The following is a 27447-nucleotide window of genomic DNA, read 5'->3' as shown; positions in this document are numbered from 1 at the left end:
TGATAGTAACCCAAAATTTGGCATAACAATATTTACCCAGAAGTCCTTAAACCATAAAAAATTATAATACTCACGTTAAACCTCAACAAATAGGTGCCATTAGGCGTGCCCTCCTTCATAGTGATCATGCCGGTGTTGCTGTGTATATCGAAGTACGGGCTTCTCTGTTCATAGGACGGCAGCCACATGAACCGTTTGTCAGCTAAGTCCCAGTCATCAGGGTCGTCGACGTATACCCGACCGATTTCTGTGTCCGGAGCTTCACCCTGTGAGAGAGAGTAAATTAAATATTATACATACATGTCTACTATGACGGATTTTCAAGGGAAACATACATACATAATATCATGCCTGTACAACCGAATGTATAGGCAGAGACGTATGAAATATTTTCACAATTAACAATGTTAGTCCCATGTAATAGGGGGCGAGCCTATTGCCATATACCGGACACATTACCAAACTTCGGCTATTGAGAAATATTCTAATATAAAAGACCAATAGTACTTTGCCTGACCCGGGATTCGAACCCGAGACCTCACGATTAGCAGCCACACTACCGACCGCGCCACCGAAGAATTCAACATAAGGTAATTGTAATTAATTAATAAGTACATTTAAAAGTCAACATACACGGTACGGTAAACAAGGCTGAAAATAAACGAACAATGAAATAAATAACTGAAAAACGAGACGAAATCAAACAACAAACGAATGAAGAACCATCTACCAACACAGATCAATAACACAGAAAGGTTCACTTGAATATATAAAATTCTTTCGTAACTGAGTGACTGACGGACGGACAACGCACAGCTGAAACTAGTGAGCCTATAAAGATATAATTTGGTATGAAGATTCCTTACCAAATTTAGATTTTGGATTTTTGGAAATCGCGCCAAAGGAGTTGAAATTCCAGGCGGGCAAAGTCATGGACAGGAAGCTAGTGAAACATCAATCAACCATTCTACCTATTAATCAAAATGTTCATTCATCCACTTGACAGCTTCCATTCCGCATTTCTATTAAATTACTCCTAAACTATTTCTATTTTCTATAAACAACATTTTAATGAATTCGTTATTGTTCAAGCCTAATAGATTTCCAAAATAATAAAATATGTATTTACAAACCCTTAACCCTCCGAAGAGTTTTAATAATGTTTCCAGCTATAACTAATTAAAGCAATTTTACACGGGTCGAATATACCGAAACGTTAATTTTCCAATTCATTTAGTAATTAAATGGGATACGAAAAGCTCCATCGATAGATTTAAAATAATTATTTCAATTATAAATATTACAGTCGAAGGAAAATAATTGTTGACCAATTAGTAAGATGTTTGTAAATATAACGTCATATTACAATTCCACGTAATTGTCAAACGACTAAAAGCTAAAGAACTCAAATTACTTTATGCCTACTTAGGTTTTCCGTAGAAATAATGACAGGGTGTGAAAACATTTTTAGTATAGAAATACAATTTATGAGTACAGAATTATTTCTCACAGAAAATGTACTGTCAACATGAACACTCACAGATGAGTGCTCACATCTTAATCTTTATTACACTAAGTGATTCAAGATAAATACATAAGTTTTATAAATATAATTGCAATATACATAATATTTCATTCTTACTTTGTTTGATAAATAAACTTGAATTTTGCACACTCATCTTGTATTGTCTGCGAGTATGTAATCTTAGAACAAAACATAATTTCCGACTTAAATCAAATTTCCGCAATCTCCCCCACTAACAGAATTTTACGCAAGTAGAAGCCAGTACAACAATAACAAAGTCTATTAAACTGGGAACTTAATTTTGAGCACACAAGCGTCTAGTTGACGGATAGTTGAAAAACTATGAATTTACATTTAAATTTGTAATTACCGATGAATAACTTAATTTCGCAAAGTTTTAGTGAAACTGCTGTGACAAATCAATTATGGCTGCGATAGCTTTTGCTTGGTAGTTTGCGTGTGAGAGTTTCGGACACAATCCCCGGTTCAAAGCGGCCCAGAGTAAGCCTGTCATTAAAACGAATAAGGAACAAAGGGAGGAGCGTTGACATGAGCGAGTTACTCGACTGATTAGTGAACTTGCGCCGAACGTCCCGTCTGGAGTTAGGGGGATTATGTCATTGTCGCTGCGCTCGCATGGCTAAAGGATTAAGGGAGAATATTCAGTAAGCTCTAACCAGATGTCTTGTGTTATAGCTTAACTAGATTTTTTTGTTACACAGGTTACCTTCAAACTTACAAGGAAAGATTTATATCTAAGTAGTGTTTACAATAAAATATTATTTCTATTAGGTATGCGACATAAATAACTTGAAAGTCAGTAATGTTTCAAGTGACATCAAATGAGGCGCAACTGAACGCACGTTCCATCGTATTTGTGGCGAAGTCGGCCCTTCATTAAGAGGCGAGCGGTTTAAGCGAATCTCGGCCTCGTATTAAACAGATTGCGATGTACTGCATGCATACAATTTATTTTTAAACTTCCTGAGGAATATTTTAAACGAATATCAAATGAGACTAACATTTTTACTAGATTTTATACCCAGTTTTCGTGCTATAAGATATGCAGCCGTGCTTACAAGAGTCCAGTTTTAATCTAAGTGTTTTAAGGTCCTCTGTTTTCGATCAGAGATTTTCTTGTACATGTTTATTAAGCTTGTTATATCAGATATTGAATAGGTACATGATCTCACAGACAGGCGGTCAGCTGACCTTGTTCCCGAGTCAATATAGCCGTCAGCATAAGACGTCGACACACGTCCACAGCACACATCGACCCGCTATAACTTAGAAATCAGGGCAGGGCAGTAAAAAGTGCCTTCCCAACATAATCCCTGTTTATACCTCCACGCACCGTACTAAACCCACTTTCATTAAAGCGCAAAATTAACATTTTAATAGCCATATATTATTATAAAACACGAACATTATCGTAAAGGTTTATAGGGAGTATCGAATCTGTAGTCTTGATTATTCATTGAGGTATGGCGACCGAAACCGCTGAATTGAACGAAAACAATGGCTGCTGCCTGCGTTAATGGATATTCTTTGTATTGCTATCAAGCGTGCGAGTATTTAAGAACTGTTTTACTGAAAATAGGAGTTAATAGAATAGTGGGAAATTGAAATATTCGCGAACGTTGGAATCGACTAGACTGCTGGCCTAATTGATGACTGTGGATTTATTTTAGGGCAACTCGCAACTAGCATTGTAGTTATTTGAACATAGAAATTAGGATTTTAGTGTTTCCGAGAATTAAATGAGTAAAAGCTTTTTTGTGTACTGTAATAAAAAATACATAGTCATTGTCGTTACGGAACTTAATCTACGGCACATAAAGATGCAAAAGAAAGGTGTTTTATACCTTGAAACTAACTCTTTAGCATTTATTCACAACTACCTACTTGTTCAAGTTTAACAGTATTCACCAAATAGTATATTTTTATTATTTTCTGTTAGATACTATATAATATATTAGTATATATAATATAATACTATATAATATACTAGATAATTAATCAAAACTCTATCTCTATACCATAATCATAATGAAGCGACAGGGTTGCGTTGTGTAAATTAGTATTTTAGCAAAATTGGTGCATAGAAATATATCACAATAATACGTAATTACTCAGATATATAATATTCCGAGTGGACAGCGAACGTTTGCGGTATTTGACTGACCGATTGAGTCAGCCATAACATAATTCATAAAGGAGTCTGTGTAATATTCATAAGCGGCGAGTAATAAATGGAAGATATTATCGTTTTATAGCGCAAATAAAAACATTTGGGTTAATAAAGCACAACGGGATGAAGGCTGTTTCAATATTTTGTTACGTTAAACAACAAACAATGAGAGATTAATAAACAGAAAAAATTTAACAGTCTTTTAGAAATTTATTAAAATAATTACAAATGTTTTGTTCCAGGAGAGGTGATATTTTAAATTATATTCTTTCAAAGCTCTAGGTAAAAAAGGAATCTGCCTGATAAAACAGAAAGAATGGATGAACTGATTTTGTAACAGCTGATAACTGATATATAACAGGCGAAATAGGACTATTATTTATTTATTTATTAACTTCATATACAAAAGTTGTATAATGGCGGACTTAATGCCAATGGCATTCTCTACCAGTCAACCTACGGGTGATGCACTATTACTAGTAATAATTAATTTAAAATTCAGAACACTCATTGATCAGCGATCCCATAACGACCGACCCCTTGCTCCATTACAATAGCTGTAGTACCTAATTAGATAATATTAGAAAGCAGAAGATATATACCATAAGTACATCTTTCGACAATGAGTATAAGTATACAACGAGTATTTAAATCATAAATTACCTACTTGAAATTCCGCATCTAGGTTAAGTGTAACCACTTTATCGCGGACATAATTCTCATCATTAAACGCTCTAATCGGTAATAACATAGTACAATGAAAACGTAAACCAGTTTACTGTTTAAAGACTACAACACACCTGGAGAGAGGTTGTACCATTCAGTCGTATTTATGGCCAAATACTGAAAATAACTATTCACATACATTCACAGACATGATATCAAAAACCCAATTCAATTACAGTATTGTGGCGGGTTCCGTTGTTTTGAAAAATTTTACGTATTTTGACTTCTTGATTTTTTTTATTTTCATTTTTTTATTTCACGTTTATATTTTACTTATAAGCGAAGTTAAAATTTAGTAACTTTTCAGCACCTCTTATGACCTTAATTTTTAACATCGAAGGCTGAATTACACGAGTAGTCGGGCAGACAAATAAAATATATTGCTTGCCTGAAATACTAGACTTATTACAAGTATTGGACTCTACTTAATGGAAATTAATTCCAAGTAGACACTAAAACAAAGACAAGTCGTACCACTTTTACGCACCACGCTTTAGTTCATCAAACTAAATAGTGAAATCATACAAAATCTATTGTAGGAAATATCCGCCATGTATGGTCAATTAAAGCCAGCAGATGTTTGTGTTTTTAACTTAATACACTCTTACTGCCGAACAATAAATGTTTCCTCCAGAAATAAGAGAGTTAGGCATAAAGTCCAATGGCGTGATTTCCAATTGCAACAACCGGTAGTCGACAACCGGCTAGCTATTAACAAATTTTCTATGAAAACCTGATCAGCGCCTCTAGCGGGCGTCGTAAGAACTATTTTTGCCAGACATTTAAAATGTCAAACTCTCGATACTCGATAGTACTCAATTTAAGCAGTTAAGTTATTATATCAAACTAAAAAGGTGTTATGTTAAACAATTGTGACACTACATTGGCATAAAAAGACACCTTGTTTAGTGTACGAGACCCTCAAGCCGTACATTTTCATAATTCACGTCGTTTTAAGACGCGACTCTGAATACAAATGACGTAATGAAATGAACCTTTAAGAATTGTTGAACAAATAAAATAGATGCTCGTGAATTTGCGAAGAAAAATGTCAGTAGTACGTGATTATTATCATCTCAATGTTGCGGAAGTTTAGATAACAAATTGTTTGTTTTTTTAGATACATTTTAGTAAAATGAAGTACCCTTTTGATAGTAGTAAGAAAGTCTAGTAATTCAGACATCTTCATCACAATCTTTCATGTTAATTATTAAGAGACTTTTTGTATTATTCATGTAAATGTGCTATTTATTCTTATTGTTACGCACATTCTTTCGTGTATTGTACTTTCTTTAATTTCTGGTGGGTGGGCCTTAACAGTAGATTCGCATAAAACCTATATGAATATAAAATAGTACAGTTGTTATCGCATCACATTAGTTATCAAGGAACTATAAGTTCAAGTAGATATCAAACTCACCCCGTCTACCCACGAAGTAGACACAGATCAAAGAAAGCTAAAACGTCACTGGCTATAGTTGCTCACATCGTCTTATGCTTTATTTATATCTATACTAATATTATAAAGCTGAAGAGTTTGTTTGTTTGTTTGAACGCCCTAATCTCAGGAACTACTGGTCCGATTTGAAAAATTCTTTCAGTGTTAGATAGCCCATTTATCGAGGAAGGCTATAGGCTGTATATCATCACGCTACGACCAATAGGAGCAGAGTACCAGTAAAAAATATTACAAAACGGGGAAAATTCTCTTATGTGACGCAAGCGAAGTTGCGCGGGTCAACTAGTTCATCATACATACATCATGTCATACATATCCACCATTACAAGTAAATACTATGTCATGGTCCGAATATTTCTAAGGCGTTTTCTTATAGCAATTGTCGTCTGTTTTTAAATCATAATAACAATATTCCCAATCACAGTCTCCTCGCTCAATTGACATACTTAACTCGAACAAATAGTGAATAATTTGAAATCAATTAACATTATTAACCGGCGAACTGATTTCCGAATCATATTGTTATTACGCGTCGATCACTGGTGGCCGATAATTGGATTTAGTCAATAATCACTGATGGGAGGTCCGGGCGAGGGTAATTGTATGAATAACTATCAAAATTAAATGATGTTTGATCCCTGGTTCCGTTGTAGCCTTGATTAGTGATACGGTTGGGGTTCGCACTTTCACGGTATTGTTCGAATATGGATATGATATGTGAGATGTTGTAGTCATTTCATTTGTTTTTATTTTGGGTCCCGTTCTTGGTTTATCTTTGGAAAATATAAAGTATAAAACAATATTTTTTGTAATTTTTGTCATAATTTAGGTTACAAACACTTTAGTTTCCATTCCTACAATCATTTCTAAAGCCTTATATATTTTTAATTCAGGCAAAATCTAGGGAGAACCTTCACAATTCCTCTGCTTATGATATTACCTTGTTCGTCTAAACGAATCGCTCTATCAATAATAAACCATAACTTTTAAAACAAACTCCTTACACCAATCAAACAATATCCGAACAAAAGAACACTTAATAGTAACCATAAACAACAATCAGGAAGAAAAACAAAACAACAGTTTGAAATTAGAACAACTGAAAAGATACCATCCAATACAATTTGTAAAGAAAAAAAAGTTGGAAGCAAGGGAAACACAAATAATAGTGTATTATGCCAATTCATACTCACATAGTAACGCCAACTGTACAATATCTCATTGAAGTAGGTTTCCGGCTGATGCAGCACAGAAAACAATTTTGTTGTTAAAATCCATTTTACACACATAAATATATAGAAGCAAATAAATATTAGTATCCAAAATCAAATAAAATAATCACGAAATCTAGCTACGATTCGAAAACATTACCCCTGGTGTTGCCTACTATTATAACAAAAATACTAACCGAACAACAAATAAAAAAAAATAACAAGCTAAATCAAAACTAAGGGTCAAATTGTGTACCACGCATTTATATTCACAAGAGGAAAGTGATATTCTCGACATCAGCAAAAAATCATTGAATGTTTTTAATTTGTGGAAGATTTCAGAGCGCCAGTATTTTGCGTATCGAGAATATCAGCTTGCTAACTGTACTGGATGGTCTAAATTTAATAAAAGTAAACATCTACACATAAAATAAGCACTATTACGCGAAATTAAACATAACCAGGAAACTAAAAGGCGAACGATATTAAAAGGTCTACTTGGTGGCTCAAAGGAAAAATGTGATGGTCCCTGAGGGGATCAGAAAAATCTTTTTTGGCCTTTGTCGGTCCACTTTATTCGGAATGTAATAGGCCTTTAAATATGTAGGTAAATATCAAAATCCTTAAACATTCTCAAGGCTTATTTACTATTTATATTATGTAAATTTAATGGCATCTATCCTTTGGCATTTGCTTTTGTGTAGATATTCAACGAAGCGGAATAATTTGAAAATATTATAGGTTGGTTAGAACACGACATCGCTAGCAATTGTAAGACCTAAATAAAGGTCAAAAAATTACACAAAGTATTTTCTGTTGAACTACAATGAGCTGTTTTATAAAATAACTTTACATAACAAACTGGTAGGTACTGGCAATAAGATTCCTAGAAAAAAAGTACAAAAAAAATAAGCGGGAATCCACTGGCATTCTAAAAAAATAACATAATTTAAAAAATGAATGTGTCAATCTTACCTTGTAGTTATAAACAAAGATGTCGCTGTGTCCTGGTGCCATGGGGTTGTCGTTCTTGTCTCCGATGACCACATGAAGGATGGAGACGCCTGTCAGTCGAGGAGTACCGGAGTCTGTGATGGCTACTGGGATTTTGTATTCTTTCCGCTGTTCCCGGTCGAAGGATACTAGCGTTGATAGGATGTTGCCTGTTAGAAAAAATATAATTAGCTTCTTTCTATTAAAGTAATGGGCGCGTATAAATACACATATGGGTCGAGTAAATGGTAATATAAATACAATATTGTGAAATGGTAATGTCGTCGAAATATATGTTACTGTAACTTTGTATTACGAGAGTAATTTGTTATATTAATTGGTCATCCAAAATACCTAGTTTCATGCTCAATTAAGCAACAAACACATAAGTCTTTTTGACAGCGACACGACACCGTAGATCAATTGAAAATGATTTGTAGCCCATTAAACTGACGACCGTTTGATGATTTACTTAACCAATAATAGTAATTAAATATCTGTACACATTACATTATTATACTTAAATTAAAGCTTTTATTTGTAACAAGAAATAATGTCAAAATTACATTTATAAAAAACTTATTTCAAAACTTTTGGAATGACATGCTAACTACCCTGTTATAGTACTTTAAATTCAAAACGCAACTTTACGAAGTAACTGAAATCAATGTTCGAAATTTGATTCAGTCTAAAACAATTTAAAAGTTCAATCTGCCATAACTTCGTTCTGCAGTTATTCTTAAAATTTAATCTTTAAAATAGCCATAAAGTCGTATACAAATTATCAACATGTCCAACCAAAATGGCGGGACTAAAATTGAATTGGCACTTGGCAAACAAAGTTAGACTTAGGCTTGGCGCCATTTATTGCATGTTAACTACACTAATTGATCGAAACTCGATTTTGGGCGAGTCTCTGAAAATTTCTGGCTGTCGCGAATGGTCCAGTGAATTGAAACGGAATTGCTCTGAAGACGAATCGAGAAAGTTTCCACTTCAACCTAGGAGTTCGCTGGAATTTGTGTCAATTGCTCCATTGTGAATGAACGGGGAACATATTTTTGAGGTTGTACATTTGGAAAATTGAAAATTACGAAGGAACTTCAATTCTTTTTGTTACGTAACAGCTAAGCTTTCTATTTGTTGTATCCCAAAGCCATGAAGGCGAAGGATATCATCATTACCATTCCACTAACGAGTCGACCCGTTTCCCTTCCTTTAGTGCACTAAAAGCCACGGGACTTACAAAACAATAATAAGGTTGTGAGGTACTTGCCTTGTATGTGAAACTTGGAGCGGATATCAAAGGAGGCGGATTCGTTCAGTGCGAATGTGAAAGGAGGTCCGTTTTCTGCCGAGTCGTAGTCTTTAGCAGTCAAGGCGACCACGTGACCTGGTGGCTCGTTCTCGTACCATATTACTGGTTGCGTCTGTGGAAGTAGAAATAAAATTAGCAAACAATTTTCGTAGTCATAAAAACAAAATAAATCTAAAGTAGTACACAATAATCCAAATACACAATGCTATTAGGTTATGTGTCAGACGGAAAGACGCCTAGTAGAAGCGATTTATTTGAGTATGAACTTATTCAACCAGGTTATAAATTATGGTGCGAAAAAGCTCAAATTCGAAATATTCAATTCTTCACTTACTGCTCCAGACGATAACAAGATCATGTTATTTTTGCGTTACTAAGCAGAATAGCATGAATATTCATAGGCTTTCAAACAGAATATCTGTAATCAACCAATGACCGGCATCTACCAACAATTTTATCATACTCCCACTCGATATGTATTTATGCATAATTTTACAGAAATGCTTCCGATATCTTATGAACCCTCAGAATATTAAATGGCAGAATAAATTTTCCTACATTACTTCTTACGTTAAGATTTTTGTATTAGAAAAACCGAGGCGTAATATCTCCGAAGGTAGAGCAAGGTTACTTTATAATACGGCATCCTCAGAAGAATAAATTATACGAAATACCTACAAACATATCGTTGGTAACAAAGCTTTGACTACTAAAAACTACGTTTGTTACTGTTATGTGAAATAATAGAGCACATTCATTCAGAGGAAAATCAAGACAAATTATAATCAGCATTCCTTGCACAGCGAGTTGTATGAAATTTAAAACAGCAGCCATATTGCGTTCTCGTCCCCGAGAAAGAGAATTTTCACACACGCGTTCCTCTAAATAAAACAAGGAAAATTCCGGGACATTAACCGTGTCCACGTCACGTGACCATTTCTCTCATCCCTTGCTTGTTTCAAAGCTCTCAAGGCGACCATTCAAATCTCCGGAATGGAAATTAAGAAACCCTTTCCAAAGGATCCGTTCTCAAAATAAGAAATTGAACACCCATAGGTAGTAGATTTGCATAAAAAATTGACAACTGGGTTTACCCAGCGCGAGGGAAGTTTACCTTTAAGTAATATGAGCGGGAAAAGGAATACATTTTACTTTTTTATTTTGGTCGTAGGATTTAGAAATGATTTGGGATGTGGAGAGTACATGTGATCAGCAGTTTCATTTATAAAGTGACAGGTAGGTTCGATAGATAAGGTACGACTGACGGCCTATAAAGTTCTTTTAGTAAGCTCGCTCGTAAAAAGCGAATAATGTTTTCGCCGACACGTGACAATTGGCACATATAAATTGGTACGTTTCCTCTGTTCTCCATGAATATATGATTTTATTTCGGTATGTATTTTTGAGAAACAATGGTATGCTGTGTAATACAATTTTAATTATAAGAATGTTCTACCGCAGTTTGTAATAAGATACGTACAAAATATATATTTTTAAATAGCCAATTAGTCAATAATCCAGTATACTATACTGAATCATTCGGTGACATTCCTAATCAAGTTATGTTTTCCGGAACAAAATATTCGTCACATAATAATCTTTAGAGTAACCACGTCGTACTTATAAATAAAAATAACGTGTCTCGCTAAAGCCTATAATATTCTTACCCGCGTCAAAGGGATTTTCGGTGACAGACAAACAAACATACACGTAAAATAATGCGTCAAATTTACATAATATAATGTAACCGTACGTTCAAGGAGGTACTGATTTATTGCCAATATGGAAAGCAGCTTGTATAAAATGAAAATAAAATGTGAATTCATAGCACCGCTTATACAGATAATTGAAATTTTTGGGGATACATTCTCATGGAAAATGTGATTTTGTTTTAGATATAGCAAATTTGTTTGAGCGTAGATAAATGTTTCTATTTTGAATGTTTAACATAATATCACATTTCAGGTTTTACGTTCTTCCAGGATATTGTAAAAGCTGTTCACGATATGCCGCTTAAACTCTAACACATAGTTATAAAAAAAAATACTACAACTGCACGTTTGGCGCAGTGGTTTAAGCGGTCACCTCGCCGCAACAACCGTAGCGCCGCGTGTGGTGGGTTCGAATCCTACCCGGGACAAATCTTTGTGTGATGAGCACGAGTATTTGTTCTGAGCCTGGTTGTCAATTTATCTATATAAGTATGTATTTAGAAGTATATAAGTATGTTAATCAGTTATTTGGTTACCATAGTACAAGCTCTGCTTAGTTTGGAATCAAATGACCGTGTGTGAGTTGTCCAATAATATTTATTAATATTTATTACTAGAAGTATTCACACCTACTAAAATAAATGTTACCTTTGTAATAGACTTTTCTTTTTGCCTTAAACGTTCAAGAAAGCCCAGTCAATTCAGCCAAACCTATTCAAGTAACAAAAAGCTTCCCAAAAATATCGGCTACCCTACACATTAGGCATCAGTACTAAGCCTCAGATTATGCTTACTAAGGTACATTATCGGCAAATGAATAAACGCTGACAAGCAGGACCGCGTTCTTCGACCAAATGATTGTGCCGTGGAAGATAACGGACCGGTCTTAATCCGGCATTCAAGGGCGATCATCCGGGCCGGATGCCCGAATTTGAAATAAGCCCGGGTCTACGTTCGAGCTAGAATATGGATATTTAGGATGTTTGCGGCCAAGAAAATGAGCTTTTGGTGAAAGGTGGTGGAGCTATCGATGCGCTAAGAAATGATTATCGAAGTCTGAGCCAAGTAAGCGGGTCCGGAAAGGAAATTCATGAATAGTTTAATTAGAACTATGAACTCTTCTAGAAATAAAAATAATTCGGAATACAACAGAGGTTGAACAATAAGACAACCAACTAGATTTTAGTAGATTGTAAATACACTGAAAACGGGAGGAAGAGAAATTCCCATTAATTCTGGGACACAATACATGACAGAAAATATTCAAGCAATCAAAACATCAGTTGCAAGCCTGATATACGATGATTGTTTCCCGCGCTCGGGGCGGAATGATATTAATCAAATTGTAAGCCTAAGTAAACGGCGCTCTGTCCTACACAAACATATTTCAAAAGGAATCTAGCTCTAGAAAACGTATAAGATTTACGCCCCAGAACCATGAATCTTAGAACTGTAAGATAGGGTCGTTGGGAACATTTGAAATTTAGTTTGTATAAAATAAGTCCTATTATATAAGTGACGAAAATATGAAAAACTAATTGTTTCTGCTCATAATATCGACAATTCAAGAGCCTAAAATTTGAAGATACGCATTATTCTTCTCTGGCAACAAGATTGGCATAAAAAATTGGCACAACAAAACGCACCTGTATTTCGAATTAAGAACTTAAAAAATGGCGCCATCCAATTTGATTTGAGGTTATTTTTTATTCGCATTGTCTTTATTAAAAATACCGCTTCCGTTTCACGAGTTTGTAAGTAACACATTATTTTAGGGTCGTAAATCCAGCGAAGCACAAAGAAATGAAAAATATCGTTTGGAAGAGGTGAAAAGGTTTTACCACATTTGTTTTCCGAGCGGTTGGTATGAAACTTTAATGTAACGTGGATACTGTGGCTGTTGATCGTCGTGCCGAGGGTTTTAGATGAAAAACAGTGTAACAGAATGATCTACATTGTGAATAATGGAACGTATTGTTCGGATAATTGGAAGTTAAAAGTTGTTGAACGAACCTATGTGTGTAAAATATTAACAGAAAAAAAGGTTCATGTTGATCTGATTCGTTTTGGGCCTTTTTTATTGGCATTTTGATATGCCTGTGATTATATTTTGTCATTTGTTTCTTCTCAGTGTTTTGAAAACTCTACCTTACTTAGAGACTTTTATCCAGCGAAAATGTTATGAATTCTATACAGTATAGACTACCCGTTTTAGTTCTCCTAACTATACTTCGGTTCATATAAAGAAAATAATAAGAGTAAATTAAGTTCCCTATAATTCCTTAACAGCAATAAAATAACGTTTAAAATAAAACGTAGGTACTGAAACTTTCTATGTATCCAATAGTAAAACGTATTGAGTAAACATAAAATTAAACAATTCTTTGTTCTCAGTCTCACAAATGTATTGTTTTCTACTTAAACTTAGTTGTTAAGTACGTGTTTAAACTTTATTACACCACTATTATAATGTCCATTGAAGAAATACGACAGTTTTATTTAAAGGATGTAAATCGATTGAACATTTATACTGTTGTTAATGGTGAAAACGCTCTTTTAAAAGTACTTAGATACTTAGTACTTTACACTGCAAAGTTCTACAATTTTAGCATAAGTTGGTGAATGGTAAAATGCCAAACAAATGTCTGTAAAATAGCAAATTTAGATATCTAAGCAAATAAAACTCGATAGATTGATATTAAACTCATTTATCCAGCTCAAATTCTTTACCATCGAAATGGACAAAATGCCGAGAAAGCCGTTTCATATCATAAATTTTGATTAAACCAAATGCATAATATATACAACTTTTACTTTGAAACCTTCGTAAGTAATGTACATCCGCCATGACTGATTTAATAGGCTCTATGAGTTCCGAAAACCTCATAAAAGTTCATCAATCACCAACCCCATAATGGACTCAAATACAAAGTAATGTCTCTTAATAATACCACTGTTTGTGTAAGAACTATTTGTAGACTTCGCCTTGTGTTATATTTAGACTAACTTTAAATATAAAAAGTCGGATTCATATCTTTTGTAAATGACATGTTAGTACGTAATGTTACGTCAAGACACCTACAGAGTCGACTAAAATAAACTAACAAGTTCTATAAGGAGTTTTAAGGAGTATGTAAACGTAGGTAAGTTATAAATGTATTAAGAATCGTATTTCATACGCAAAAAGTATGTTTATGTCTCACTTAACATTGTATCATCATTGTCACTATTCAATCGTTACACTATACACCTTTACATATGTAAATATATGTACTGAATTGCAGAACGCTAAATATTTTCGGTTTTGCAGGTTTTGTAGCTAAGAAAAAACATAACCGTCTGACAATTTCATAAAACCTGGCGCTGGTACATTGCATCCAAAAAAAAAATTAAACAAATTACTTACGTTAGTCAAAAACGGTGCATTATCGTTGATATCCGTCAGCTCCAATATCACTTCCGTAGTGGATCTCAAGCTGTCTGAACCAAGTCTTCCTCCATGATCGGCAGCCATGATCAGGATCTGCCACTTCGTGAAGCCAAGAGGCTGGTCTCTGTTCAAAGGCTTGGTTAGGCGGAGACACCCATCGTTGTCGATTTGAAGGAACTCTTTTTGTTCGTGCTTGACTAAGGAGTACACGATGTTTTGTGGCGCGCTGCGGTCTTTGATGTCGGGGTCGTAGGCTTCCACCTGATTAGAATAATTATGACTTGAATGTTTTAATAGTGTTCCTTACATTAGATCTTAATTTTTCTAAGACAAAGCAGACTGACAAAAAATTGGAAGGGAAATACATTAACACCTAATTTGTTTTAAACAATAACATAACCTAAAATAATGTTCCAACAGTAATGAAAAAATATTGAAACCGTAACCGTAGCACGAAGATATGGCTTTTTTCATATTTTTGATGATATGATTCAATCCTAGTTACCACAATCACGCAAATTGTTATCTCAACTCCATATATCTTCACTTAATAATAAACTAAATAGCTATTAATTTTAAAGTTAAATTTACCTTAACAATACACCCTTCATACAGTTTCTCTTCTTCAATAGTCTTGGTATAATTAGCCAAGAACACGGGCGGGTTATCGTTCAAGTTCTCAATATTGATGATGACTTTGGCATAGTCTTCGTAGATGCCGTCAAAAGCCCTGACGTCGAGGTTATAACTGGTGATGTTCTCGTAGTCCAGTTCGTTGTTGACACGGATCTCGCCGGTGAAGTTACGGATCACGAAAGCATCGTATGTGTTGCCGGCTACGATACTGTATGTTACCACGGAAGCTGAAAGAAAATTAGTTTGAGTAATGTGCCGTTCACATAATAAATAAAAATGTCACTGAATGACTTTCTACTTGGAAGGTATTTACAAAATATGTTTTTTTTCAAAGAAATCGCTTGAAAACTGTCATTGAACGACTCGAGATCCGCTTGAAACATTTGAACAGAAAATATTTTAGTAAAAAATGCCAGAACCATTGTTTGTTTATAATTTAGATCAGACAACACAACGCAAATGGGTATTTAAAATAAGTTTAATAAACATTATAATAACTTCATTTTGAAATTAAATAATACCACAAAAGCTCTGAAACAATAAAAGATACTTATCAAAATTAACAAACCTGTATCAATATCGACCGCACTAACTTCGGTCACCAATTCATTGATATTCGCATTCTCAGCGATAGACTCCGCCACATAAGTATCTTGGGTGAACCTCGGCGGATTATCGTTCTTATCAGCTATCTCAATGAGGAACACTTGCTGACCAGCATTATGTTTACCAGGAATAAGCGCCGATTCTGAATTATCAGTCGCAATAATTTTCACATTGTAGAAATTCCTTTCTTCTCGATCGAACATGTTCAAAGTTGTAATGTTGCCAGTAGTTTTGTCAATTTCGAAAGGATCTGATGGGTCGCCGAGTTCGTATGTTATTTGGTTGTTAGCTGATGTGCCATCGGCATCGAAAGCTCGGACTTGCATCACTGGTGTGCCGGGAGGTTCGTTTTCGAGTACACTGCCTGATCGGATTTCACTGAAGATAGGAATATTGTCGTTTACATCTTCTACTTCAATTTGGATTATTGTTTCAGCCGCTAGCTTGTAATTGTTCTGGAAAAGAATAATAATGGTTAAAATAGTGATAAGTATGTTTCCCAAAAGCTTTAAGAAGATTACAAGATAATTTTAAAAGTAATGTAACATTATCGATGAAATAAAATAAACAGTTCTCAATAGGGTTATAAAATGCTTTATATGAGAAATGTACTAGTTCTTAATCCTTTCATACTTAAAGGAGCTTTTGTAAAAAGGAATGTGTAAAATATTCTTGTTTTTTACCTGTATTCTAACGGTGAGAGTATAATCAGTGATCTTCTCATAATCCAAATGGTTTCCAAGCTTGATGTAAGCTGAATCCGCTTCGGGCTCCAACACGAATGTGTGCCATTTGTTTGTTTGTTCTGTTTGACCCTGCACCAGCTCGAATTGAAGCTTCTTTTCTTCGGGTATATTTGACCTACGAAATTAATTCAATTTAAGTAAAGTTATCAAAAATCATATATTTATATGTAAAATATGTATTATTTACAAACTAGGCTGAAACTTACAAAAGCACAAATTGTGTGACCACCTTTCTAAATTGTTATGATAAAGTTGTAGCCCAACAGTACAAAATTCCAAGAAATTCTTAAAACTCTACAACGTAAACAAACTAAGTTAAAATCCATACTTACACAGCTCTCACTGTCGCTATGGGTGTATTGAAATCCGAGTAATTTTCTTTTAATCTTATCGGCTCATCTGGAACTTCGATGAACGATGGGCTTTTCTTGTTGGACTCCACAACTTGGATGTCTAAAGTTATAGAACTCTGTAGCGATGGGGTTCCCATATCTTTTACGATGGCGCTCAGTTTAAACTTATACCCCGGCGGTTTCTGTTACAAACAAAACGGATTAATTTAGCGAAGTTCTGTGCGAAAGCATGTACTTCAGTGTGATGTACCCGAGAAGAAAGATGGAGAATTTATTTGAGTGTGTGATGAAGGAGGAATGGTACAGTATAAATAAAAATCTACAGACAGATTAGAAAAAAATATGAATAGTAGTAAAATGTGTATCAAACATAACTATCTGTCAAATAAAAGAAAGAAATAGAATGGAGAAAAAAAATATAATTTATACTCACGTCGATGGTCTTATTTAAAAATATGACTCCATTAGCAGGATCTATAGAAAAATATGCTTGATCAGGCGAGTTGGAGTCTAGGCTGTAGTGGACGATGGAGTTGTTCCCGTCATCGATGTCCGTCGCTGATATCCTCATCACCTCCCGCCCACTCGGGAGGTCTTGAGGAACTGACTCCGAATACGACTGTACAATAAAAATCGTCTTAGTAAAGTCATCATCTACAAAAGATACCATTAAAACGTGGGGGGATTCCATGAAATTTTAAAGACCAACATTTTTCTTGATGTTTCTTCAGAACCTTAACAAATCAAATATTCAGTTAATGACGATTCAGTACACAGTTAAAACAGTATCCACATCGTGGATTATCCTTAAGACATGTTCTACGCGAAGCATGCCCGAAGCTTAGAGAAAGTTTTTCCAAAATAATTATAATCGTGCAGTGTGATAAAATGCGCCTAGGGGGAAAGAGCAGCCTAGCTAAAGAAAACACACCAACTACAAATGTGCAAAGAAAGTGTATTGAAACACACGAAACACATAAAATATTATTACCAATAACGCCTTGAGGGGCGGCTTATGGTCCTAAATCAGACATGCAGCAACATGCAAGTAGAGAAATAGAAAATTCAAAAAAATCCTTCAATCGATTGGTACCACAGCTTAAACTAATAAATGAGTCATCTCTCAAGGGAGCAATGGTAACAATCGAACAAAATATACATATTATACAAGTTATAATTGCAAGTTTATGACATTTTTGGTGCGGAACTCTCTCGTTTTGTGATATACTCTCTCTTGGACAAACCTTCCAAACATCTCCACGGAAGACCTTTGAAAAACAGGCAAGCGTTAATATAGTCTGCGCCACGTTTTGAGGCTAGTGAACGAACATAATATTAGTCACAATACAGACGACAAACAGTTGCATGTTAGATAACGCCAAAGTAATGGTGACGTTTAGAAATGGACCGGGGTTACTTGTAAACATGAAATAAAACTGACCATCAATCAAGGAGTGGGTCGTTGGATCACCATATTCGAAAATAATGGCAATTTGTTACATAAAGGTTCGAAGAACGAAACAAAACTGGTAATATATTTAGTTTACCTTTCAATATTATATTTCAAGTCATAATGATGTCTGGCATAAATTAAGTAAAAGTTTGTACTCACAACTTTGTCGAACACAGGCGGGTTATCATTGACGTCTTCTATGAGAATTTTGATGGTACACGCATCGTCTAACTGGGGTTGTCCGTTGTCAGACGCTCGGACAGTAATGTAGGCTTCTTTTTCTCTGGACGGTTCGTCGTGGTCGAACATCTAAGTAATTTTGACATTATCAGAAAATTTCACCAAGTACTTCGTAAATATTACTTTACCTACCTTATCTCCAACATGGTTGCAAATGATTTGAATACAAATATAATATAAATGATAATTCTAACAATAATAGTAAATCTGGGCTGGTTGTTGAAGAAAACAGGAAATCTTGGAGGACATTACACCGATAGTAACAATATCATAATAGTAGATAGTAATAGCCGTAGACCGCTTATTCTTGAGGAAAACATGAATGTATGGACTGCCTTTTCTCGTAGGATGAACTGTATCCGCATGATGGTTTTTTACGAGTCAAGGAAAACATGCTGTTTGATTGTCCAAAAAATACACCATCCTGACATTTTCCGTAAGGGATAAATGAGTTGTAATAAGGATATGGACATTGTCAACTCGACCTAGGATAGGAGTGTGTTCAACTTGATGGAATTTGAATCCACTTAGTATACCGGCAAAATAGGATTAGGGCAACATAGAAACTTTTTTATTTCCTCACATTTCACATATCGATTTTAGTCATCATGGATCTATTCCATGGTCATACCAGAAGACAAATAAAGAAAGTTACTTATGAGCAAAATTACGTGTATATCTGAAAGGTCCTATAAAGGTGTCATTTATAAGACAGATACGCAAAACGCCTATGAGCGAAATTACGTGTATATCTGAAAGGTCCTATGAAGGTTTTCCCTTCGTAATAGAAAGGCTTTATACTAACATCGGCCGTGGTGATGCTCCCTGTTTCAGGGTCGACGCGGAACCTCTCCTTCTCACCAGGAGTGGAGACGAACTTGTACGTTACCGTACCACCCATTTCAGGAGGGTCCCGGTCTTCTGCGTGCACCTAGAAGAATGGAAAAAGTATAGAATTCGTTCCAAAAATTAGTTTTTCTAATTGTTATGTTCGGAGTAGTTTAGCCGCTAGACAAATAAAATATAACAAAATATTACTAAAGGAAAGGGGTAAAAGGTTGTTATAACTGTTTTTTTTTTTAAGTCTTTGAAATGATGTTTTCAGGAATCGAACCCGAATAGTAAAAGAACTTAATCAAAAATTTTCGATGTAACATTTCTATTATTAGATCTGCAGCTGTCGTAGTACTTGAATAAATTAATCTCAAAGATAAATCAGACACACAAGATATGTGCCCAATATTTTCATACGACAGTACATATCCGAGGCATGAAATATTAAGTGATTGATCAAACGAAATCGGAAGTCGATTTCACAAACGAATAAACAGTATATTTTCCTCAATCCTTGTGATATTGACATGCAAACTGAGAAAGCCTGTAAGTTCATATCATTTGAATAGTCATGATATACTCTATACTCACGTTTTTTGACGAAATAAATATGATTTCAAATGCTATATTTTTCTTTGTCCAGATAATAATAGCAGTGTAATGACTACATTTTTAGGGTTTATATTTATAAGAATGAAATAATTGCCTGATCGCGAGAAAATCATATTTGAATTGTTAGTGTAATATTTACATAGTTCAAAAACTTTTCAAGAATATTTAACTAGTTTGATTCTCTTGCTATTGCTATTTTTAATAACTTCAGATTTTACATCGTCGACCAAACCTCGTCGACCAGTAGCTCGATTCTCTACTACTATCGACTACCGACATCCGATCTGTCATCGAGAATTTTTGTATGAAAATCTGATCAGCGCCTCTGACGGGTGTCGTAGGAAACATTTTGGCAGTACATTCTAAATGTCAGAATTCGATAGCTAGCCGGTTGTCGGTAGTCGATAGTAGAAGAGAATCGAGGCACTGATCAGCGCCTCTGACGGGCGTCATATTATTTTGGCAGTACATTCTAAATGTCAAACTTTCGATACTCGACAGCACCGACTGTACAGAATCGCGCTCCTGTTATATATATTATTTTTGCTGCTAATAAATAATGTGTGTTGGTACTTACAGTAAATACATATGTGCCGACTGGTTGGTCTTCCTTCACTGTCGGCCTGTAGTTCAAGCACTCGGTGAACAGCGGTTTGTGGTTATCCTTAACCGCGAGCTTGGGTGCTGTCGCCGGTATGAACTGAAACCGCGTTAGGGCGTGCAACTACGTCAATATTGAGCTAAACATTATCTACACAACAAATTGGTAAACTTTCGCTTGTCTATATGATACTTTTATTAGCTTAATTCACTGTTACGACTATTCTCAATAACCAATCGTTAGTCACAGATAGGTCTACTAGAGTTACTTGAATGTTCATGTTATTGTTAATTGTATTGATTCCTAGTAATGCAACTATAGTGAGCTATCTCTGGTTACAGATAAGTTACTGAAAATAGGCCTAAAACTTGATCTCAGTAGCCATCTGACAGCATGGCTATCGGCTATTTGGTATTCTCTAAAGCCTTGAAGTATGACTATCAAATGAACTGTTATCTGGATTTGAAATTTAGAGAGCTATCGATTTAGAGTGACAAGCGTAAAGTTTACCATTAAAAGCCAAAATTGTCGGATATTAAATAATTATTTATCTTACATTGCATGCTGTCTAATTAAATTACCAGTCACGCAAATATACAATTATGATAATAAAAAACATTTTAATCAACGCTTTCTCAAAATCTAATTAAGTACAAATTGAACGGAACAGTCAACATGCAATGACAAGAATAATTATTTAATTAAAAATCTTTTGTAATATTTACATATATTATACAACAATATTTTATACACATATTTAACAGGTATAAAAGAAAAAAATGTACAAACAACTTATAACATATTTTTTTATTTTAAATTATGTGTACATTTTTTGTCCGACACTGTAATATTCCTTATATAATAATAAATATATACTTATAATACACATCAATACTTAAAATTAATACCTGCAGATCCAAAGGACGCTTGGGTTAAAATATAGTGAAAAATATATGAGACGTGAATTAAAAATGATTTTAAAAATCACTTACGTAAATCCGTGTAAGCTATCTTATAATATTTTACATACGTTTTTATAATAATATACTTCATGCAAAACACCTATTTTGAAAATAAAGAAGCGTTAAAATTAACACGAAATCTATGGGGATAAAGCTGTCGGGGGAGGGGTGATGATGATAAGGTGATAACAGGTGATAATGAGATAAGGGTGTTTACTCACGGAAGCTGTGTGGTACCCATCTAAGTGTCTTGAGTGCCTTAATCTTGTTATATGGTGTGATGTGTGTTCCCGGACTGTGAAAGAAAGAAAACATTAATTTTAATTACATATTTAAATACTTGCAGGCAGAGCGAATTTAACAATAGCTTACAAACTAACCTTTATACCTCTAAGCACGAAGATATTATTAAAAAAATAATGAATTAAAAAAAGACTGCACGTTGAAGCGCAATAACTAGTGTCATTTTTACCAGAAACGTAAGAGCTATCCTTATTTTTATCTACTCGACAAAGTAACAACAAAATGCTCTTTCAAAATCTAAGTTGTTCACGCCAGTCATAATCCATTTGTTAAACTACCCGACATTTATCCACAGGTGGCGAATATTATAAACAAATAACTTGTTATACAAACATGCATCTTAATCTAATATTTCACGTTATGAGCTGCAATTCCCGAGAGCTATTCTGTAAGCAATCTAGATAATCCGGAGTATAATATCACTAAGATAAGCGTTCACTTCACGTTTAGTGTTATGTTTCAAATGGACTTGTAAAGTGAGTCTTCTTTACATATGAATTTTCTAAAAGGGTGTAAGTCTTGTGACTGTATTGTGAGATGTGACGTTTTTGAAATTGCATGTTCATTGCAAATTTTTATTACTAATTTATTGCAGATGTTAGTAGTAGTTCTTGTTTGTAATAACAGTAGTGTAGCTTTTTAGGCAACCTACTAATATGTAATTTTATATAAGTACTTTAGTTTTGTAGATTAATACCTATATGATTACAAGCTTTCGTTATTTCAATAGGAACCTTATTTCTTCTATCTAGTAGTGAAACTCTCGATTTGATTCATAAATGCTATCACTAACATAATTCAAAGCAATAGTTGAATTGTACGTGACAAAACTACTTCATACCTTCAACGTCCAACCAATCAAGACAACAAATACTTGAAATGACATTACACCTTGAAAATCAATACCAGTATTCGATATCCGAGTTGCACATTTGGATACCCTTTGTACGACACATGACACTAAGAAAAGGTCGCCCAATTCAACACTAGCTAGCTTTGTACCTAGCTTTTGAGGCTACAAGCTAGATTCTAGCTTCGTTTGACGTCCGTTAGAATTGTTTAATCAATTACCAGAGGAATTTCAGGTGAGCATTGTGTAGTTTTCGAGAAAACGGGGCTAAGCTTTGTGTTTTGAGTTTGACTGGTGTTCTGTATGACAGCACTATCGTTGTACGTAATTGTTACTCGCTTTGCAAGCGTCATTTGACGCTCATTTGTAGGTAAATATAGTACTTTGTTGTTTGTGTGAAGCTCGATATATATATATATGTAAGTATATCACCCTAACCTTTCTTCACAACTGGACATAGGCATTCTCTAGTTCTTCTTAATAAAACTGTATTACGTTAAAAATACCGTTTTGAATAAAAATTGTGATGAGATGCTCCACAGGCACAAACAGTAAGTATTCTACGTATTTCTTTACGCAAGTCAAGTCACAGGCTATAGTAAGTCTCGTAAAATTATAAACTAATAAGGCAAGATACTTCCTCAAAGCGTCTTCCTCCCCAATTTCAAGTTTGAAAGCTTCTTAGTAATGGAATTCGATTTAAACTACCTCTAATATAAGAGGCTATATACTTTATATATAAGCTTTATAATCGTAGGTACGTCGTTCGATTCCCAGAACCGTTCCAATTATGATACACCCACATGCTGTCGATGTTCGAAGCGAAAAGTATGTTCTTAGGTGTATGGAAAATAGGGAAAATTTAAAGCGAAAAATATATTAATATCGTAACAATCGTTTGGACTATCTTTGGAGAAATTGTTGAGCAAACGTTTGTGAAATTTGTTTATGGTGTGGGCAGCACCGTAGGAGGAACTTGTTTAGTTTAGAATTGTGATATGGAGACGCGTGATGTTTCAATAGAGGTAGAAATGTATAAGAAATTGTATTTTAAGAAGTCTTATAAATCAATATTGGGTGATTGAGTTAGGACTGGCTAAATAATAACTTATTCCTAAATACTTTTTGCGATTGATTTCAACCGAAAAGCCACTGGCTACATTTCCTGCAAACTTATTTAGCGTTCACAACAGATACGTGTCTTGCTATACATGCGTTATAAACCGAATGCGTTTTGTGGAAAAATAGCTGGAGGTATATTAGATCAAGTCAGAAAGAAGCATATCATATGAGATATGCTTCTTTCTGACTTGATGAGAGAGAGAAAATATCTCTGCCAATATCCTAACTTATAAATTAAAAAGACAAACCTTTTCTAATCAGACTACATAACTTAAAACTTAAACCTAACTCAGTGCAGTCTAGCCGCAACATTTAGTCTAAAAGCCAAGTTATTTGTGTAATATATAAAACGGTCAGCGAAACTAAGTCATGCGATAACATCTGAGCCGTTTAACTTAGCCGAACTTAAAGGATAGAATAACTTAGTCTATGAACTTAGATATTATGACTGTCTGGGTTGTGGGTTCGGTTTCAACTTGTTTTGAACGGAAACATACGTAATATACAGGAACTGCCATAGGATAGGATATAAGTTACATACAAATTTCGGATGATAAGAATGCTTATTTTGACAGTCGGTTACGCCATTTACTACGTATTTGTCAATAGTTTATTTAAGCAAAGGTAGGCTAGCTGTAGATTTATTTATTAAACTACTAACCCCCGGTTTCTGAGTACATTTAGCGGTAGTTTATCTATTCAATAGCCTTTTTAAATAAAACTATCTATCGCTAAATGTACCTCAGAAACAGGAGGTAACTGATCAAAATTTGCACCCTCTTAATACAAAATATTCAACTCCAAACTACACCGAGATGGGCTTTTTCGTGACCCAATTAAGTCACTGACTTATTATTAGTTACTGATGAATGGTATCAGATATCAACGAATTAATTAAACAGCAACCCTTTCGATATCTACTTCTCTCAAACCAAAACAAAAACCCTTTGCTCTATTCTTTCAATTTATGGCACATTTATTCTGCTGTCAAACTCCGCGTCCTTAACCCAATAATTATATAACCATTAATTTATGTGCACAATACAAGCCTTTTGTGGGTCCATTCTTAATCGACAAAAACTCCATTGTGCGGACGTCAAAACAGCAGTCGAAAGTCTTGGAGAAAATAAAGAGCATTAATGAATTGGGCTTTAGTGATGGGATTATACGATGATATTAATTGTCGACTAATTTATTATGATATTTGCATACATAAATTCAATTATCATACTTCAGTTAAATTATTATTAAGTATTTAAAAATTTCACAAAACTAAAAATTCTTTAAAAATTGCTATAAAGAATTCAATTCGCTCTATCCGAGCGAAATGGAAAACAAACCATCAGCATTCATAGTACGGAAGAGAAAGAGAGAGTGAGCACACGTGTTAGCAACAAAGCTTTTTTGATAGACGTAAAAATACCTCAAGGATAACTAATTGAACTAACAAATAAACGATCCTTGAAATAAGCCAAGAACAATAATTTCTTTCACTGATACTAAAACGACTTAGTTATAATATACGAGTGTTCCACTCTGATTATATTTTACTGCCGCCTAATCTGTTGTAACTACATTACTATTTACATCACAGCTTTTACAAATCTAATAATTCACAGCTCATTCGAAACAGACGACAAATGTTTGTTGTTGTTTCTCACATAATAAATTATTACTTTCATTTACGCACCATGTAGTTTTATGTCTCTTAGTAATAAAAATGATTAATCGATTTAGTCGAGTTACACTAATATTGTTTAGTCATTTCAGTTATTACAAATGTAGAACGTAGGTCCTTATCGGTCGATAATCAATTGAAGATGGACTTAATAGTTCTCGAAAGCATTGAACTATTAACTATTGACCCGTCTGAACAATGGACACAATCTATTTAATAGTCGTGGTTGAACACTATTTCGAAACTAATGTAACCGTTTTAATGCTAAAACAACATAAAATCAAACCATTTATTAGTTATAGAACTATAAATAATATTTCATTACCAAACGGATCCAAAATACGTATTTGTCGTAAATGTTGTAGACATTAGTTTCGGGCTATTAATTTTGATCTTACCTCTTCATTCTGTCTGGCTTTTGATATCAGACAAGAATAATCCACATGAATATTACTTAAGCTATAGGTATTTGTGCATTACCACATTTAAGGTAGAAGGAATATTTGATTTTGGTTAGCAAACGAGTCGATTTACTTAGTCGACTAAATAGCATAAGTTTTATGTTAATGTCCCATCACTAGTTTACCATAGAGAACAAAAAAGTAGTGATGGAAATGTCGGATTATTTAAAGCTGGCCCGAAGCCTGATTGATGAAGGCTTTGATGAACTAAATTAAGAGACTTTACGACTTTTTCTTTTCTTTTTAAATCGTGATGTAGAATGTAAGGCACTAGATTTATTTTCGGAAGCTCCCAAACTGTGCCGGTTGAACAGGCTAATTTATTTCAGTACACTGTTTAAGCGAGGCTTAGTTTTTATCGTTTTCGATTACACAAGTAGAACTTGGAGGAAACAAACTGTTGAAATTGTTCGAACAATGATTTAGAGCGGAAATCCTGGCTGCTTTTTGAGAGTGGAAATGACTTCCACATTCGAATGTTCGAGTATTTTTAACTAAATCTGTCGCAAAATTTATTCGTCTTGCAACTTATATTGCTCAAAAATATTACTTCTAAGATTATATTTGTCAAAAACAGAGCCAAAATGTACCTTTTTTCAATTACCTTCAAGAATGTTGGAGGTAGAAATAGATATATAGAACCAAACCCGTATCATCGGTATAGATAAAGGACAAAGAAGCACATACACAACGTCACAGAAGGAAGTAAACAACTTTTATTTTCTTAACGTTTTCACGGGTAACCAAGTTTATACTTGAAGGGGATCTATAAGGTACCCGAGATAAGCCGGGGGATATTATCGTATAAATGGAACGGTAGGACCGCTTCAAAGGATCATGCACTGATGTGACGCTATCTTAGAAATCATTGGCTGGTACGGAATGATTGCGAAGCATGGATGGAATTTTGAAGAGCTTCTGACAAGGATTATTAGGTTTGTTTTGAATTCAGGAATTGATATGGCAAGTAGCCAAACTTCATACAAACTGGGATTATAAATTAAAATATACATACACGCAAAAGAGCGATCTGCATCAAGTTGAAATCCTGTTTCTTTTTTTTGTTCAAATTTCCTTAAGTGTACAATGTACATAGCTACTACGTCTCAAACCTTCAGCTTAAACAAATATAATTAACGTAACTTTTCCTAAACACGGAAATAAAGCAATATATTCATAATTAAAGGTCTATTTAAAGACACCATTTACCAAGTCTATTAACGCGCTTTGCACCCAAAATGCCACAACCCACGTTCAATAGCAAATCCTTGCATCAATAAACATCAAACCTCCTCACAACAGGTCGTCTAAGCCCTCTCTTGCAAATTAGCCAGGGTTGCCAACCAACAGATTACATTATCACATACACACATCCTACATCCACAATCACTTGCTTATCATTAAATATTCATCCCGGAACTCGTT

General features: G+C 34.4%; 1 protein-coding gene across 4 annotated transcripts in view; it reads right to left on the bottom strand.

Annotated features, from left to right (window-relative positions):
* Positions 1-27447, bottom strand: part of shg (DE-cadherin) — a 225246-nt gene that overhangs the window by 17601 nt on the left and 180198 nt on the right. For 2 of the 4 annotated variants that reach the window (XM_076128200.1, XM_076128201.1), the window contains exons 2-15: positions 21830-21903; positions 20623-20745; positions 19405-19530; positions 18519-18668; positions 17340-17525; positions 16886-17088; positions 16491-16668; positions 15770-16262; positions 15157-15428; positions 14542-14826; positions 9382-9535; positions 8088-8275; positions 7095-7139; positions 75-266 (exon numbers count right to left, since the gene is read on the bottom strand). In XM_076128200.1, coding sequence (XP_075984315.1) covers positions 75-266; positions 7095-7139; positions 8088-8275; positions 9382-9535; positions 14542-14826; positions 15157-15428; positions 15770-16262; positions 16491-16668; positions 16886-17088; positions 17340-17525; positions 18519-18668; positions 19405-19530; positions 20623-20745; positions 21830-21903 — 2669 coding nt within the window. The remainder of the gene's footprint in view (positions 1-74; positions 267-7094; positions 7140-8087; positions 8276-9381; positions 9536-14541; positions 14827-15156; positions 15429-15769; positions 16263-16490; positions 16669-16885; positions 17089-17339; positions 17526-18518; positions 18669-19404; positions 19531-20622; positions 20746-21829; positions 21904-27447) is intronic. The other 2 variants (XM_076128202.1, XM_076128203.1) reach the window with 1 other exon arrangement.

Source organism: Anticarsia gemmatalis, chromosome 21 (assembly GCF_050436995.1).
Source record: "Anticarsia gemmatalis isolate Benzon Research Colony breed Stoneville strain chromosome 21, ilAntGemm2 primary, whole genome shotgun sequence".
Classification (NCBI taxonomy): domain Eukaryota; kingdom Metazoa; phylum Arthropoda; class Insecta; order Lepidoptera; family Erebidae; genus Anticarsia; species Anticarsia gemmatalis.
Note: the sequence above shows the minus strand (reverse complement) of the source record. Positions and strands in the feature narration are given on the sequence as shown.